Raw genomic sequence first — 17,544 nt, forward strand, 5'->3', positions numbered from 1 at the left:
ACGCTGATCCAGTTCTTCCCTTTTCAGAGCCACACTAATACCTGCACTTGATGTTTACCTGTTCCAGTTGTACTGGACTGATGGGGAATGAGTGAGACATTCCTTTTCAAAGGCATTTCTTTTAAAGGCACTGAGGTCTCACAGTCAACTCCCTACCAGCCTGTCTGAAAATGTCCTTGGGGTTTACCTGCATCTGTAGCACATGCACACCTAAATACTTCCCACTAACATTCTATGGTAAAACTTGAAAATTTGTATTAGGAACTTATTAGCATATATTTTAACAAAACTACAGAGAAATTGAATGCTAACATTTTTACCAGCATTTTCTCTTAACATATGGTACTATTCTACTCTACATTTTGTTCTATCTACTGTTTAAGAAAAAGTAAAAAATGTGAGTTGGTCACAGTCCAGAGGAAAAAAAGAGCAAATTGGAAACAGGAGCAGAGTGATCTAGGCTATACACTGGCAACAGACTTTGGGCTGTAAATTGCAAACAGCAAAAGAACATGCAAGGGCTGGCTGTGGTGGATTCCTCACCAGTTGAGGCTTTCAAGCAAAAAGGGAAAAGCTCTCTGAAAGATATGCTTTATTCAAACAGGCATTTATGCAAGGCTTGTGTTATGTAGGAGATAAACTAGATGATCTCAAGGATCCCTTATGGCTTTACAGTCTATGAATAAAGAGCCTCTTTCACTGTAAGAGACTCAGTATTTCAGCTACTTTGGACCCAACGTGGTGTAAGCAGGACTGCTACAAAGCAGGAATTGTGTCAGATACTTCTAATGCTGTGAAGGCCCCTGCAGAACACAATGGGGGACAAGTGTGTGAAAGAAGTCCTTTCAGTGCCCCATCAGGTCAGTTGTTTGAGCACAAAGCCATGCTGAGTAAAGAATTACAGTCTCTTACTTCTCATCTCACGTTATGAATCTCTTTTCCTGACATATCCACAGACCTATTAAATTTGATATTATGGCTGCACACACGAAGTCTTTGGAGATTGGTGAGAGGTATACAGGTCTTCTGTGTTGCCATTTCATGTGACCATTACTGTTTGGAGGGAAAAAGGGGAATTCAGAACAGAATTTGACTTGGTTTATGAGAGATACTTTCAGACTGAAAAGCTGATCAGAAAAGTGATTTGTTTTTTTAAAGGAAAAAACAGAAATACTGACAGGTTGGCCACTCTGAATTCCAAATTAGAGACAATTTACTCCACTAACAGAAGCCATCAGTAATAGGGCTTAAACAATGGAAGAACTGGGTTATAAAAAGGGATCACGTCTGATAAACAAAGACACTTTGTTTCTTCCTATAAAAATGAAAACAATTTCATGGATTTAATCTGCATCAACTTGATTTTAGGGAGCATTTGAAACAGTAACTGCAATACCTTAAATGAAATTTGGCTTGAAGAAACCCCAGAAGCTCGACTGTAGCTTGTGCAGTAATTTTGGCTGATGTGCAGAAATGCATAAACAAGCTCTTCCCCAGCTACTTCAGATATTACACGGAACAGAACCATGACACCACAGAGCTCATCTCCAGTTAACCACAGAGCCTTCCTAGGCGCCTGCTGCAAACCTTTCCCTGTTTCATTTGGCCATTCCTGTAGAGCCATCAGCAACAAAGCTAATTTCTACTGGAAGCCAGTTCAGACCATTTTTCATTTAACACTAGTTACAGCAGTAAGCAAAAGACAGACATAGTCAGACTAGCTGGTGATGAAAGCCAAAAGAATTCTGAATAAAATAATTGTGAGCTGAAAGAAAGAATAGTACATGTCCAGGAAAAGTGTTATAAGTCTTATTTAAAATATTTGTTGAAGATTTAGAAGAGGGATAAACACAAGGGATAAACACTACATTTTGAAAGGAAAATTATACTGATTTAGAATGGGTTGCGTATCTACAGCTCATATAAAACAACAGTTTTTTCTGGAATGTAGAAAATATTTCAAGCAGAAATATTTACTCTCTCAATCCACTCTCAAAGCTCAAGCTCTTATCTTGTTTACTTGAGTAAACTTTGGTTCAAAGGTTACTTCTTGATGTTCTTCAAAAATAAGCATATTATACACATCCTTTTTGATGTAGGCTAGCTTCATGGGATTTTGTGTTTCTCCTGTTCATTAACAATAGGGATATAAGCCAAAGTCCTCAGTTCAGTGAGGCAAAAGCTAGGGAGAAGCAGAAGAAGAATGGCTCCAGTTCAGGCTGGATTTAAAGCATGCACATTCTTTCACTCTTCACCACATTTTTTCCCCTCTTGCCCATAGTGCCACACCGTTTCATGAGTAAGAGCTTCCTTTCTGTTTCTCCACCCTCATTTCCTGCTGCTTCTATCCTGTAAACCTCCTTCAGGATTTTCAAAATATTTTTCAGGCTGGGAGAATGCACTGAACTGAGTAGATGACAGAGAAGCCAATGCAAGAAAAATAGAATAGGAAGCAAGAGAGAAAGAGATGTGAAGATATGGAAACAGGGAAGAAAATATGTCTCACTGTATGCAGAGGTTCTAAGGTGGGTTTAATGAGTAACTAAGGAGTACAATTGGGAGTGCAGGTTTTGGGAAAGCCTCATTTGATACAATTTCATGTCTTAAAAATAGATAATTCTATTGTATGGCTGCATTTCCAACACTGTGTGCATTTCTGATCTCTCAGTGAAAAAAACTGAATGATTGCCTGTACTAAAATTCATGTAACACTGCCTCAAAAAGCAGTACAGAGATTGCTACTGGTCTCATATCTTCATCTCAACAGTGCAGACTTCATAGAACTTCAAAAATGTTTCCTAAGTAAGTTATAGGGTTGAGATATTCAGTTACAATTTTTAAAAATAGAAAGCCAATATTTTTTTGTACGTGAGAAAGCAAATGTCCAAAACTAAAATAACGTGCCCCCAAGCAGTTTTTTATGTACAGCTTCTGTACATAAGTCCCATAACAAGACAGCAAACATAGGTTTGGGGCTCGTTTTGCATTGTCCTGTAATCATCCAGTTTGCAAAAGCTTCTCATTTTCCTAGAAAGGGACCGAGAGGCCAAGCCACAAACACATTCAAGAGCCAACCATTTTCAGACAAGCTACTTGAAAAAATTAAAGGGAAGGGCAGTTTCTTCTCTACTCACAGATCAGGTTAGTCAGGCAGACAAGTCCATTCTAGTATCATGTAAGGATGTCTGAACATGCACCAGCATCTTGTATACCTGCTCTGGGCTGGGGAGCACTCTTTCAAACTGCTGGGACTCTCTTTCGCCAGTTTTTAAAGAGGGTGCTATCTCTGCCACTTTTTAGAACAGGACAAAGGCATCAAATGGGAGAGTTGAAGTAGACAAGTGATTTCCATCAGCATTTGAGTCTCCCAGAGCTCCAGACAAAACGCCTGAGGACTCAGGACACATACCTGCCTGCTCACATACTTGGTGGATACAAGCTGAAGCTGGGTTTCTTTACGCTGCAGATCTTACTCTGCAGCCAGATACAGGCTCTGCAGAGCCCTGCAGGCACTGGAATTCCATCATGCCATGTCTCCAGGGTTCATCTCTACAGATAGAGCTGCAGATCAGAGCTTTAGTCTACAATTCTCTCAGGGCATGCGTGAGCCCTTCCCTTTAGTCTTATTTTCTGTCTGTAGCCATCACATAAATGACACCAGTAACAAATTTACTTCTTCCTAGAGAATTTCAGTCATGACTCTTGGGTCACCTTTTCCATCCTTCTACTGAATGCTTCCATCCACAGAATTCCGTAGAACTTTATAAATGATGAGACAAAAGGGCTTTATTTCTGAAGTCTCTTCCACAAAGCAGTAAACCCAGGAGTTTTTTTCCTTGTACTTGTCCAAAAATACATTTTTGCTCTGGTTTCAGTTACTCTTGAATCTAATATAAGGTCTTGGATATTTCTAGAAAATTCCTCTCCTTCCTTGATGTCAGTACTGTTGGAATACTTGCAGACAGTAATCTTCCTCCCTCCATTTGCCAACCAAATTCTGCATATTTATATTGTTTCATTTTCTTACATAGGTTGTAAAAAATCTCAGCAGTGAGACAGAAATCTTTTCAGAAAATTAAGTACATACAAATGAAAAAAAAACGGGCACAGGAGAGAAATCTGTCAAATCCCTCACAGAGACAAAGGCTGTAAAATCAACTGATGTCCTGGTAAGCAGCAGAAAATGTATCTGGAAACAAGTCTGCAGGAGGAGGGAATACTTTATTGTTCAATAGTAGAAGAGGCTTCAGTAAGGCTTGTACACCTCGTACACCAAAAAGGTAAGAATGATTGTATCACAGCCACTTGATCTATTTTGTGTCTCCAGAAATGATCAATAGTCTTTGGAAGAACTAGAGTAAGCAGGCACTGAAACTTCCCTCAAAGTCCTGCTCCAGAGCCATGTGGCCCAGGGTCACAGTTCCTGTCCCTACTCCTGCCAGGGAAAAAATGCTGGCAAGTTCCAGCAAGCTGATATCTGCAGCACAAACTTTATGAAGGGTCAGAAAAGTCTGCTTGCAAGCTCTATTAAAATTATTATTTAAGCTAAAACTGGTCCAAGGTCACACTAAAAGATAGTATCTCCTATCTCCGTGCTCAGTGCCATAGCAAAAACAAAGGTATATAAGCCAGAGCTATTTATAGGATCTCTTCTGCAACCAGGTTTTGTCACAAAAAATCTGCATTGTTGAATGTGTAGTGGTCTATGTGTAATATCTCTTACTTGGCAGACCCTCACCAGAGAGGGAGTTCTGAGGAAGCCCAGCAGATGTGGGCTGGACAACCCCAGAGGCAGCAGAACTTTACAGCCTTGTGCTCAGGTACAGCTCTAAGTTGGGAGACAGGCAGGTCCAGCAGCTTCTGGCTCACAAAAATGTTTACAGACTAAGCTGGGAAAAAAAGTGCTTCTTTTTTTTTTTAACTTTTTTTTTAATATAGACACTGCAAATGCGAAGTCTTCTCTTTAATAAGTTACAGTAAACTCAGTTGATGCTCAGTCCTGATGTACATCTCTCCCCTACTGGACTCAATTCAGTGCAGCAATGAAGAAGAATGCTAGAGTTTCAGGTCTGTTGGCACTATATCAAGTTTCAGAAAACTATGGGAGAAACATTTTTCCTTTCTTCCTGCTCAAGAAAACAAGAGACAGGAGGACAGCCTGTTGCCAGCCATGCCTTTTCCCTGATCTCCAGTGGAGGATTAGTGCCTCTGTATACTCAAGTATTTTTAATTCTCTTTAAAAGATGCCACTTTTCTTTTTTTATAATTATTTGTGTGTGACAAAGTCTGACCTGTTTTAATGAATTCCAGTTTTAAAAATATTTTGGCAATATTTAGTGGGAAAAGAAATCATAATCTAACCACTCTTTTAACAATCTTAAAATGAGACAATTCCACATGAAGCAACGCTGCCCTGCCTAGTAGAATCATTACCCAGAGGAAAAGCACACCACACCTATTGTACAGTTTCTATCTTCAGAAGACTCTGCCAGGACCTTCAGGGTTTTATTTTCGCTCACTGTCTACAGAATTGAGTAATATAAAAAATAAGAAACTAGTTCTGTGTTATGAAAATAGACACCTAAAATATAACACAGAATAATTCATTTAAGGTAGTAGGAAAAAAATGGGTTTGATATGTGAAATAGAATTGTTCTAAAGTCCTTATAGTTCCTTTTTTTTTTCTTTATATAGCTATTATATTAAATATATACTCTAAGATACCAGACCTCAGAGGGAACTCTAGATTTAGGAGCTCAGGATAAAATGGGCCCATCATTTGCAAAAAGAGCTGCACAGGATATCTTGCAAAAACCAAACCCATGCTTGATTTTTACTATTTTCCCTTTCTAGTACTGCAATTTAAGTGAGTCTATGAGACCAATGGACTCCAGATTAACAAGTTTACCAAACTATTACAACCAAATTGGTAATTACTGATGGTCATCCCTTCTGGATAAAGTTCATGGACTTGAAAAAGACCTAATAAAAAATGTCTGCACGGTAGAAATGTGAAGGGAAAGAATTGGAAGTTAATCAGGGAGGAAACTCAAGATTTACACTTTAATAGATCCAGTGGTTACAGTAGAGACGTGGATGAGGACAACAGCTGGAAACAGAGCTGACAACCCCACAGTTTCCATGGAGTTTCCACATGTCCTATTATTTATTCAGAAGCTTTTTCCAGGAAAACAGCCAGCCAGGCTGCAAAAGTGTTTTCAATACAGTAATTTTCAAAGGACGGTGGAACAACAGAATAAGCAGGCCACAGAGAACAGGTGGCTAGGCTTTTCTTTTGGGTTGCCCAATTTGCAGGTTTGAATAATAATTTCAAGCTGGTGGTAATATATTAGATACTAGTATATATGCAGTATCTCAGCTTTGTACAGCCAAATTTTATTTCCACACTACTGCCTCATTTTTTAGCCCAGTTAACATGGAAACATGAAAGGTTTTTCATGACATCACTAGGAACAGGTGTATCTACGTGAGCCCCATAATGTTTGGACCCCATGAGTGGATTTCCAGCAAATGCAGAAAGAGAATGCATGAATATTTTTGGTTGCCTGAGGAATATTTTTAACAGAAGAATGTATTTTGAACCGGAGCTGGCCAGCAGCACCAGTAGCCAAAAGTACTGGAGCAGCTGAGCAGCTGGAAAAGCACTCAAGGACAGGCACAAGGTTCAGCAGCAGCAAGGCTGACAGCAGCAGCCTGGGATGAGGGTTTGTGGGCAGGCTGACGTGGGGTGGGGACTTGGGGCACCAGCAGAAAAAGAGTTGTGAAACAAAAAGCTTTGGCAGTTACTGTGGGACATTTCCTCGCTGAGGTAACTCAAACCAGGGGCCTAACAAGAGGCAAATGAGCCATGCCAGCAGCACAGCACCTTCCTTCATGCTGGCAGAAATAGGGTGCAGCAGCCCTAAGTACTGCAGTCTGCATGCTGCTGCCCAAACACCCCACAGGAGAAGGGAAGAACCATTTAGTTGCTGCATTTTTACAATAAATTTTGATATCCAATTGAAATGTTACCATAGCTCATTTAAAAAGCAAGGAAACCATAAAAATACAAGCACTTAGCAGAAGCTGTTCACTGTTTTCTCATGAACTCACATGCTCATTAAGGTTCATGTTTTCCCTGGAATAACCATGAACAGCAGTGGCATCTCAGGGTCATATAGTAGCATAAGTTAGAGCAAATATCTATCCAAAATGCAGATCTATCCATCTATCCAATGTGACAGATCTTATTTCTAGAACACCAGTAGGGGTATGAAGCGTGGGAACTTAAATGCTTAAATATGAAACTTGTCACTCTCCTCAGAGAATATTGTAACAACACTGCTAAAGAAATCAAAAGCTGAACTGTTTTTGTGCTGAATTTAGCCCATAAAATTTTGCCTATAAGGTTTTAAGAAATCAGTAAATAGCTACTTCATCTAGATGAGTTATTTAAATGTTCTGAATCAGTATTAAAACCAGATAGTATAGACACTTACCACTCTGATACAGTTAAAAAAAAACATTTTTAGTGCAGAAGAGAAACTGTTTGTTTCCTAGGAGAGGATGAGAGCAGAGAACTTGAAAACCTTTATAAATCACATACATACACACGTATGTATATGCATCTATGTGTATGCATGTATATGTACAGACATAAATAGATCAAGATTCAGATTCCACTCACACAATAATTAATCCACTTCTTTTCCCTCACTTCAAGAAATATAATCACATAAATTTTTGTCTTTTATTTAACAGTACTGGAAAGTAAGGAAGATAACAGGGCGTGACATCTAAAATTTAAGGAGGCAGACACAAGAATTCACATTCCCTCCTCAGCCAGGAGAGCACTTTGTGTCATTGAGGGGACACTCTGTCACTGGATGTAAGCTTAAGGATATGAAATCCTAAATATCCACATGAGAGTGCCATGTGAGAAAACAGTCAATGAACTCCTATATGAAATTAACTGCATATTGTGTAGTTGGTGCATGAGATCTCCTCTGTCATACAGCAAGACATTTAATATGACCATCCTGAGATTTCCTTTTAGACATAAATTATCTCATGACTGAGCATTTCTTTTACTAGACAGTTCCATAATTTCCATGAGAAGATAAAATTCAAAAAATTACCTAGTGAAAATAAAAATCTTTTAAATTAGGTTACTTTCCTGTACTCCAGGAAGAAAAACTTATTCCTAGAAATTCCACAGTGCTCTTAAGACAGTAAGTCCAGTAAGAGAAAGAAAGTAAGGTGATACAAGTAGCTCAGCACATGCATTTAACAGTGCTGTGTCATTTGCTTTTACTTCAACAACTGAACAAGAGCAAAGGACAAACCTTCCACTGCTGGTGAAGTGTTGCAAGCAAATCTACACCTTTTCCCACAAGTGACTCAAGTTCCTGTTTGCACTTGGAAGTCAAGGCTGAGAGTATGACTAAAACAAAAATGTCCAGACAACAAAAGTGACAACCTTCATTTTCACTTTAGTCCCATCTTTTCAGAACACAAAATAGAAATGCTTCCAAACAAAAATTACACCGCTTGTATTCAGTTTACCCCCACTAAAAGGATCAGGTGTAGCAGATAAAATTGTTACAGAAGTACCCAAGACCTGCCTGGTATAAAATTAAATTTTAAATAAGGAAGAACAAGTCACTTGAAAGCTTCAAACATGTTGTATAAATAACCTGTGATGCTATCCAGAATCAGATGAGCTGTGGGCATAATCTGCCCCAGCCATGAGTCAGCTTGAGTCAGTTCACTGTACTTTTATGGTACTTTCAAAGTCAGAAAATACATCTCCCAGCAGCATGAAAAAAATCTCTAAAATATGAAACAAGTATTTGGTGGAAAGGTATTCTCTACTATAAGATGGCAATGAAATTAGTGGAATAAATAAAATGCCAGTATACTTAATATTTCTGCCTCCTTATTTTTAGCCCAAACAGAGGACTGAAATCAAAGCATGAAATGAAAAGTAAATCACGTGCTCTTAAGGCCAAAATATTTTAAACTCTTTGTGAACCGCTCCTTCTGCACAGCAATTCTCCAACTGTGCAAAGAAGCACTATGGCAATGTGGGTTCAGTAAACAGGGAATGCTTCCAGCTGTTTGCATCCCTCCCACTCCCAGTATGCATAACATCCTGGCTGGTAGAAGTTATATTTGTGTTTAAACACGATAAGGCTGATTTACATTAGAGGAATGTTTCTGATCAATCATTTGTGCTGAATAGCCAGTGACTAAGTGGAAATGTTTCACAGAGAGTACCGCCGAATAAGAACTGAGTAAGAAGCTTAAAAAACTTCAGGACGTAGTTACAGTGTCTAATCTACTTAGCAGAGAGCTCACAGCTTCCTGCCACTGCTTACACTGGGCACGCACACATTTCTCCCAGTGCTCAGATCCAGGAACCATAACCGTGGAACATAAAAGGGAGGGAGGGAGGGAGAGAGGGCTCCCCACACTTCACTTTGCCCATGGAAAGTGAACTGCCGAGTACAAACTGCTTGTTACAGTCAAGGGAGAGAGATGCCAGACTTTTCAGGCACTAATCTTCAGGCAACATGAATCACTCTGTCCACTGGCTGATATCAGCTGAGGATCTAATGAGCTGCCTCTGGCTGAGACAGATCTCAGGGAAGGTTTGGTGCTGGCTGCTTGCAGGATGGATCACCTGCTGGGACTCTTTGTCAAGCTTTGTCAAGAGCCATGGGTCCAGTGGAGCTATGGAAAACCAGCAAAGAGTTGCTCTTATCTTTACCAAGTTGGGAATCCAGTGGTCTGCATACAGCAGATCTGTTCTTGAGGACTCCTTGCAGAATTTTTACTCTGTGCAGAAGCTTTACGGTGCATGAATAGATTTTTACACCAGTGAAAGATTTCTGCTTTGATATTTGAAAAATAATAAAAGAAAGTAAAATAATTTTTTAAAAAGGGTTAGCCTTTTTATGATGTTTTCATAAAGAAAAAACTAAAAAAGAGGGTTTTGGGGACAAAAATGGTACACTTTTTTTTTTTAAAGACGTATGCTGTCAAAAGATTAACTATCAAAATGGATATGTTTCAAAGCTAATTTAATATATACTATTAATCATGGTTTTTAAACTTATTCTGTCAGATCTGCTTCAACAATGAAATGACATGGCACAGACCAATTTCAATTTAGGCTTAACATGTTATCTCAGAGCTATGTCACCTAAAAAAATTATTTAAATTGAGCAGCATCTTCTTTTCATCATACAGCTTTTTACAAATCTCACTTCTAGGAAACTCATTAATATGACTTCATCAATGTCCCTGTAAACCTACAAAACTAATGTGCAAGTATTACTGCCTTCAGTCAAGGCCAAATTTCTACTTATAACACCATTCTATCTATTATACAGCTTTGCTACACTTATGCATAAGGCTGAAGTAATCTAAGAAAATAATTTTCCTGAAGTTGTATGTTTTCCTTTGGAAAGCAAAAAGGGACCTTCCATTTTCAATAGTGTAAAACTAAGATCTAAAAAATGAAGTTAAAATAATTCCTGCAACCTCCCATCCTCAGGGCAAAGGTCTTAAAGCCATTAGAGGCATCCCTGGCCTTTCTTATGACAGCTGTGCAAATTGGGCTATGTTTTGAGACTGGACACACAAATTTGATAGAAACTAGGATTCGACATTTTCCAAAGTTTTGTTTATAGCATGCAGATTCCAATCTGGAAAGTAACTTGGCAGAGTTTTCCTGGAACCTGCAGGTCCATTTTCAGAGGACATTGTGTGACTCAGCAGCTCTGGGAATTCATCTTTTCTGAATGGGAATCAGGGATGGATCAGTGTAGCAGGAATGTGTAAGCACAAGGCTGGTAGGTGCCACTGGTGAAAGGGACAGCCCAGAGCCCACACTGCAGACCAGAAAAAGAGGACTGTTCAAGCAGATGAGGAAAGCTGAAGAATCACAGAAACAAATGGGGAGAATAAACAGGAAGGATGGGATAAGATGGAAGATGGATCATATATGGTACAAAATTTTTTGTGATACAGACACCAGTCAAGCAAAGAGAATTAAGATTCATGTTTACTAGTTTGAAGACAGTTTAATTTTAGCTAAACCTCAGCTACAGCAGAAGGCCACATACTCAAGTATGTGGTTACAGAAAATACCACAGATCCTGAGTAAGCTGTGAGGCAAAAGGCTGAAAGCTAAATGCCTTTCTACCACTTGAGCAATGGGACAACCAGGATGACCTCCATATGCATTAGAAACATAGTGACCTTAAAATACATTTTAAACCTGAACTAGAGTGATCGATTCACCTCTTTGTACTGTTCAACCCTATTCTTTTTGAGCTTTTCTCAAAATTGCTTGTGAATTTCTCCATTGTGTATAAGTTTGTCAACAACTATCTTTTCGCTTTCACTCCTTGTTGGTTCATTATGCCCAGCTAAAATCAGAACCTTGTGTTTGTAAACACAATGTCAGCTGTGACCAGAATATCCCACTGCCAAGGATACTAGCAAATTACAATACTCCCTACTTGATGATGAGTTTCATTGAAGAGCCTGCACCTGTAGACTAAGAAACTCCATTTTTTGCTTGATGAGTCCTACAAGTTACACAGCTTACTGCTGCAAAATAACTGCAACTGCTGTCAGAATCATAAAGAAAGGAAGAATAGCTGGGTGAATAGGCAACAGAAAGTCAGAATTGCTTTGTATTAGATTGCTTAGATGACAAGGTAGCGGGAAAAATCAATACTCAAGCAAAGCTGCTATTAACGTCCAGACATAACCTCTTAAGAAAAAGAAAATTGACGACACTTGTTCTAGAAAGATGACAACATAACAGGATCATTGAAAGTGCACAAGTGAGAGATTTTGGCTGTAAATCTCTGGCATCTTCATCCAAACATCGTTACTGCCAAAGCATTTTAGATATGAGCCTTAAGAAAAAAAATTAAAAAGTCAGTGTAACAAATTATTTCAAGAAACACAATCATGAAAATAATTTTAGGTATGTAATAAGGGGGGAAGATAAGTTGGGGGTTTCAAAACAATATCAATATAGGACTCTTGATAGAAATAGCATTACAGAAACACCCTGTTCTGCCTTTTTTGCCATTGTTTTCTATTAGAACAGCCAATCACCTTATACAATAGTAATTCTATTGCATTTGCCCAAATCTCCTTTCCCAGTAGCACCATTACTATTTATTTCCTTCAGACTATATTTGTCCTTTTTCTTGCCTACTAGTCTTGCTTAAGATATTCTGGTTTCCACATATCTCCTCTTTCCCCTATATATCAATGAACATGAAATCTGTCCTTACTCCTGCTCCCATGACACAGACTCTCACTACTAGTAGGCTCTTACCATTGCTACTTTTTCTGCAGCCAATGATATCAAAATATCTTTCTCATTTCTGTCCTTCCTTGCCTCTGCAAAAGTCTAAATTTCAGTAACTTTATGCACTAATAACTACTGCATTGAGCTTAAAATGTTGCAGGATGTCCCTCGGGGCAAAATCGAAGGAGAATAATTCTTCAAGAAAAGCTCCTGCAATCCTCCTTGCACATTTCTTTGGGGGCAATGGAATTCATTTTTTCCCCGAATGAGCATGAGCTGCTTGTCTAAACAGTGGGAATCCCCTGAGAAGGAGGGAAGAGAATATGTAGGCACATGATCTCAGAGTCTCACAGAATAAAAGCAGCACATGGTAAGAATTAACTAACTGCTGAATCTCAGAAACTCATTGTGCATTCAGAACTATCATCCTTTGGGGATATTTTTAATCTCCCTTAGGCATCTTTTCTTGGGTAATTAAACACTAAAATATCTTCAAGCCTGAAGTTTTTTAATCTAGTTCTCTAGAAAATATGGTTCATTTCAAGCAACATAAGGAGCTGATGCAGAAGTTCTCTGCCCTATGTCACCATGAACATGAATGTCTGAACATAAATCTCAAAGACTTTATTCTCTTCACTTAACTCCTGCTCACTTCCTTACTTTGGAACACAGGGGGGAACCTGTGCTTCATGCCAAAGGATGAAAAAGGATTCCTGCCTTGCTTATTGAGAGTCAAAATACCTTCCAGAATTTCCACATAAAACAAATGACACTCACAATGACTTAGGAGTCTGACAAAACTGCTTTGGAAGATATAAATCCATGTGACAAACAAGAAGGAACGTATATGCTAATGGCAGCAGGGATTGTAACAGCAACAGGTCAGCCTATCCAAACACATGCACAGGTGAAAGAGAGCAGCTCTTTCGGTGGAGGAAGTGCAGAAAAAGAGTCAGAGGAAGGGCCAGGAGGCACAGTGCAGCTGTAACAAAAGCTGTCCCCCAGCCCCTCTACCCAGCAGCCTGCTCTGTGCCACTGCCAGCAAGGGCACGGTCCCCACAAGAGTCATGTGCTCTGGTAACCTTTCTCCTGGCCTGACAGCCAAAAGAGGACAAGTTGCTTTTTAAACGCTGGTGAGCTGAAGGAAAGGCTTGGTGGACTCTGACCTTTTCAGACTCATGTTATACACACGACTGCCATTTGAGCAAAGCAGAGATCTAAGCGTTGATCATAAACCAGGTGTTAATAGGCCAGCTTTATTGCACCTGAGATAGGAACACTGCTCCTGTGAACAGCAGGCAGACAATCCTGCAGAGCAAACCTTTGCCCGCAGGACACAATCTGCAGCCATCTCCCAGCTGAACATTTGTGACTCACTTCACTCCCTGTGTAGGGCAGGAGAACACAGTTCCAGGGCAGACACAGCACTACATATCATGGGCACACTGTACATGGCTGACAAGCTGCTGACTTGCTCCCTGCCTGCCTCCGGAGAAGTGTTACTCACTGCTCACGAGGAGGCAAATAAAGGCTGTTATCGAAAGCAGTTACCACAACCTTTTAGCACCATCACTTCCTGTACTAAGTGACCCTTCTAATAATACTTTCTGTATGAATCTTGTGTCCAAGCCCTATCATCTCCTTCATCCTCCCCGCTCGAAGCCAGTGCCCAGTGCTGACCAGCTGCCAGCAAGGCTTCAGTGCTCACTGTGCCCCCTGACAACTGCACAGCTGCTGCTGGAATAAAACAGCAGCTGCAGCTGCTGCTGCTCTGCTCCAAGGTCAGGCCAGGAAAACTGGGTACTCCTGCAGCCCCCTCAGCCCAGGTGGCTGCAGCCTGATGTGTTCCCAGGGGACCTGCCTTCTTTTCCTGGCTCCATTGCTATCCTTGGGAAAATGACTTTGACTTTCTGTTTTCTCTCCCACACTTTAGCTATCTTTTGTGATTAGCCCATGATTTTTTACCGCAGCTTTGTAAATTGGTTTCCTTTCGTTTGGAAAGAAAAAATAGGCAGGGTAGGAGCATTTTGAAGAAGCAGGGAAGGAAAAGAAGAGAGTTTGAAAGGGAAAGGACTCTGCTTTCAGTAACAAAGTTTATTGGGAAAGTGGAACAGTACAGATACTTTATCACTCCCTGGGGCAGAGGTGAGTGAGGTATCTAGTACAGTATGAAGAAGTAAACGTGGAAGTGTTAGTGGCTGGTGAGATTATGAAGTTGCCTAATGGGTGCCCTGATAGAAGGCATTTGCATTTGGGGATTAATGCACAAACCACGGCACTACTCTTTGAGGCCCCAGTTGAAAAGTATCTCACTCTAACCCTGTGCAAGCTGCAGAAGTGCAGTAGATGCTGGAGAACAGGGTGACAACTCCACGGCTGTGTGGGCTTTAGTAACACAGAGTTCAGTGGCTTGACAGCAACATGTGGCGAATAGGAAACTGCAGCCAAGGAAATACCCTGATAACTGGTTAGAAGCTGCTGCCACTTCTCCTACCAAACAGTTCCTGCTTCTCTGGAGGCAGAGGCTCCCGAGGCACACAGCTGACCCCTCACCCCAGAGGTTCCCAGCCAGGCACTGGGAGGGATTGCAGTGTGGCTGCCTGGCACAGGGATACTGAGCCCCAGCCCCACAGCTCCAGCTGAGCACCCCGGATTTACACAGCTGGCTCCTTTACACAGCCAACACTGCACACCCCAAAACCTGGTCTGGGATTCCTGGGTGTTCCTGTAAAAGTTATAATAATATTTGTATCTGCAAAGCAAACTAACAGTGAACCAAACACTTCCCAGCTTCCCACTCAATCCATGAAAACCTGTTTTTTCTTGAGCTCTCCTGTGCAAAACTGTTCACTCACTCTCCCAGATGTCATGTACGCTGCAGTGTAGAGACACTACATTAAACATTTTGACATCATCTACAATTGTGTCTACCGGCTCAGACACCTCCACCACTCTTTTTTTTCTGACATCTTTAGCACTTCAGAAGTGTTGGAAAATAACAAATGGTTTTCGTGCCCATCTGTGCTCTCCAAAGGAGTCCAGAAAGCAGCCAAATAATTCAGTACAGTTTCTTCAGCCATTTGAGAGATTTTTCCCTGCTGATTTCCTATTGCTCAGCACAGCCAGCCACTGGCTACTTGACACAATAATGTCTGAGCAGAGCATCGGGTAGTACTTGAACCAGTCTGTTGGGCAGTTTTATTTACTCCTCAGAGCCCCAGCAATCTCGGTGGCACATTTTTGCCCCCACTTCTTTGTGGTACACCATAGTGGACAGCTGCTCTCTATTTGCATATTCTGGCACAATCATAGGATCACAGATGGAACACACAAGGATCATCAAGTCCATCTTTTAAGTGAATGGCCCGTACCGGGATCAAATCCTCAACCTTGTTGTAATTAGCACCAGATGTGCTTTTGTTTCCCTGCAAGAAAGAAGCAGAGAAGAATACCTTGGATAAAAGTAATTTTTATCTTCCAATACTCAAATTACCCACATTTTTGGCAGATCGGTATCCCTCCGGCATTTGCTTTTATTTTGCATGGCATTAATTTTTACCATTTTTTAAACTTTGGCTTTCTGGTGTTTCCACCTTTTCCTGGCAGTAGTAATATTATTTACCTGCTGAAACATGAGTCCCTGCTGTCCTTATCTCTTAATGTCAAAGTTATTTATCTACCATTTCATTTGTCCAGTGTTTGCTTTTGATGGAGCTGCTTGGAGCAGCAGTGCATCATTCCAATCTCATTTTCCAACACCACTGAAACAGTTTTGCAATTACAACAGTAGCAGTATTAAAAGCTTCTGCTAATGCAGTTCTTACAAGCCTGCACCCTAAACCACTGCACTGCCCAAGGGGAACACGGGGTTGAATCACAGGTTATGCTTGAGTAAAGTAGAAACATCATTCCTGTTTTATTTTAAAATGTAGCTAGAAAGCAAGCAGGGGGAAAATGATTAAAATTATTAACAAGCTGCAGCTGTTTAGTTACCATACCGAAACAAGAACTGACACAAGCTCCAGCAGCCACACATAAAGGCACAGCGCTTACAGCTCTGAGCTGAGCTTATACCTTGTGTTTCACAACACCTTACCTTCAAAAAGGTGTTGAACGGCACGGGTTTTAATATTTTTAATCGGTAATTTTCCAAGTACCTACTTTAGGAGGCACTTTAAAATACCAAGGGCATGCTCCGAACACCGGCAGGCTCCAAACAAGGGACTTAGGGAGAGTCACTTCTTAGCTCAGACAGTGTGTTAGCACCACGACAAGCCCACCCATCCTTACTGACTTTCACATCCATCAATCACTTAATGACTTCCACCGCTGTTGGAAACAGCTGCCAGCAAGAGCGATCCCTCTGCCCGGCCGCCCCGCTGTCTCCGCGGGTGGAAGCAGCCAGGGAGGGCAGCAGGAGAAGGCGCAGCTCTGTTGAAGCCTAGGGTCCAGCAGCCTTTCGCCACCGGCGGGAGCGAGGCGGCGGCGGGGCAGCCCCAGCCCCGTCCCACGGCCCAGCCCGGCCCGGCCCTGCGGCTCTGGGGCCCGAGCCCGGGGCGCTGGCAAACGCCGCCAAATAAGGCGCTGGCGGGTGGCACGGATGGAAGCGGGACACCAGCGGGCACCCAGCCCCGCCCGGAGCTCGGCTCTGCCGGCCCTCCGCTTCCCTGCCCGCCGCTCCGCAGACGCCTCCCCGGCCCGCTTGACGGCAGCGGGGTGGAATGTGTTTCCGGGGCGGGTAAAGCGGCGGAGTGCGGACCTCCCCTCCCCTCCCCCGCGGGCCGGGCTCCCGCAGCAGCTCGGAGCAGACGGCGGCGGGCAGCCAGCGAGCAGCGAGCCCGGGCGTCCCGCCGCGCCCAGCCCTGCCCAGCCCAGCCCAGGACGCCAGGGCAGAGGGAGCCGCAGCGAGCCGGGCGGGCCGGAGCGCGCCCGCTGCCCGCAGCCATGGCCGAGGTAACGGGAGGACGGGCGGGGGTCGCAGCCGGCCGGGAGCGGGATGAGCAGTGGCTGTGATCGCCCCGGGGCTCAGCGCCTCGGGCGGCTCCGGCGGGCGGCGCGGAGCTGCGAGCGCCGCTTCCCGATCCCGGCCGAGCCGGGAGCCGCCGCCGCCCCATGTGCGGGTCTCTCGACGCCGGTCCCGGGCGGAGGAGTGGGAGCGCCTCCCGCCGTGCCCGCCCGGCGCTGTGGGCGGGAAGGTGTCGGGC

The 17,544-nt window shown here is 42.3% G+C and overlaps 1 protein-coding gene and 1 long non-coding RNA gene across 4 annotated transcripts in view; both read left to right on the plus strand.

Annotated features, from left to right (window-relative positions):
• The first annotated feature begins 2,344 nt into the window (after positions 1 to 2,344).
• On the plus strand, positions 2,345 to 9,394 carry LOC146440827 (uncharacterized). Its single transcript, XR_014850370.1, has 3 exons — positions 2,345 to 2,525; positions 4,032 to 4,280; positions 7,762 to 9,394. It is a non-coding gene; the product is annotated as an uncharacterized LOC146440827 (long non-coding RNA).
• Positions 9,395 to 17,109: 7,715 nt separating this feature from the next.
• ITGB1 (integrin subunit beta 1) overlaps positions 17,110 to 17,544 on the plus strand; it is a 43,432-nt gene continuing 42,997 nt past the window's right edge. For 2 of the 3 annotated variants that reach the window (XM_085050379.1, XM_085050380.1), the window contains exon 1: positions 17,110 to 17,293. Coding sequence is in view for 1 of the 3 variants with exons in the window: in XM_085050380.1 (XP_084906506.1) it covers positions 17,285 to 17,293 (9 nt within the window). In the remaining 2 variants the exon portion in view is untranslated. The remainder of the gene's footprint in view (positions 17,294 to 17,544) is intronic. The other variant, XM_085050381.1, reaches the window with a different exon arrangement.

The sequence above is a fragment of the Lichenostomus cassidix genome, chromosome 2 (assembly GCF_008360975.1).
Source record: "Lichenostomus cassidix isolate B80296 chromosome 2, HeHo_3.0, whole genome shotgun sequence".
NCBI classification, from domain to species: Eukaryota; Metazoa; Chordata; class Aves; order Passeriformes; family Meliphagidae; genus Lichenostomus; species Lichenostomus cassidix.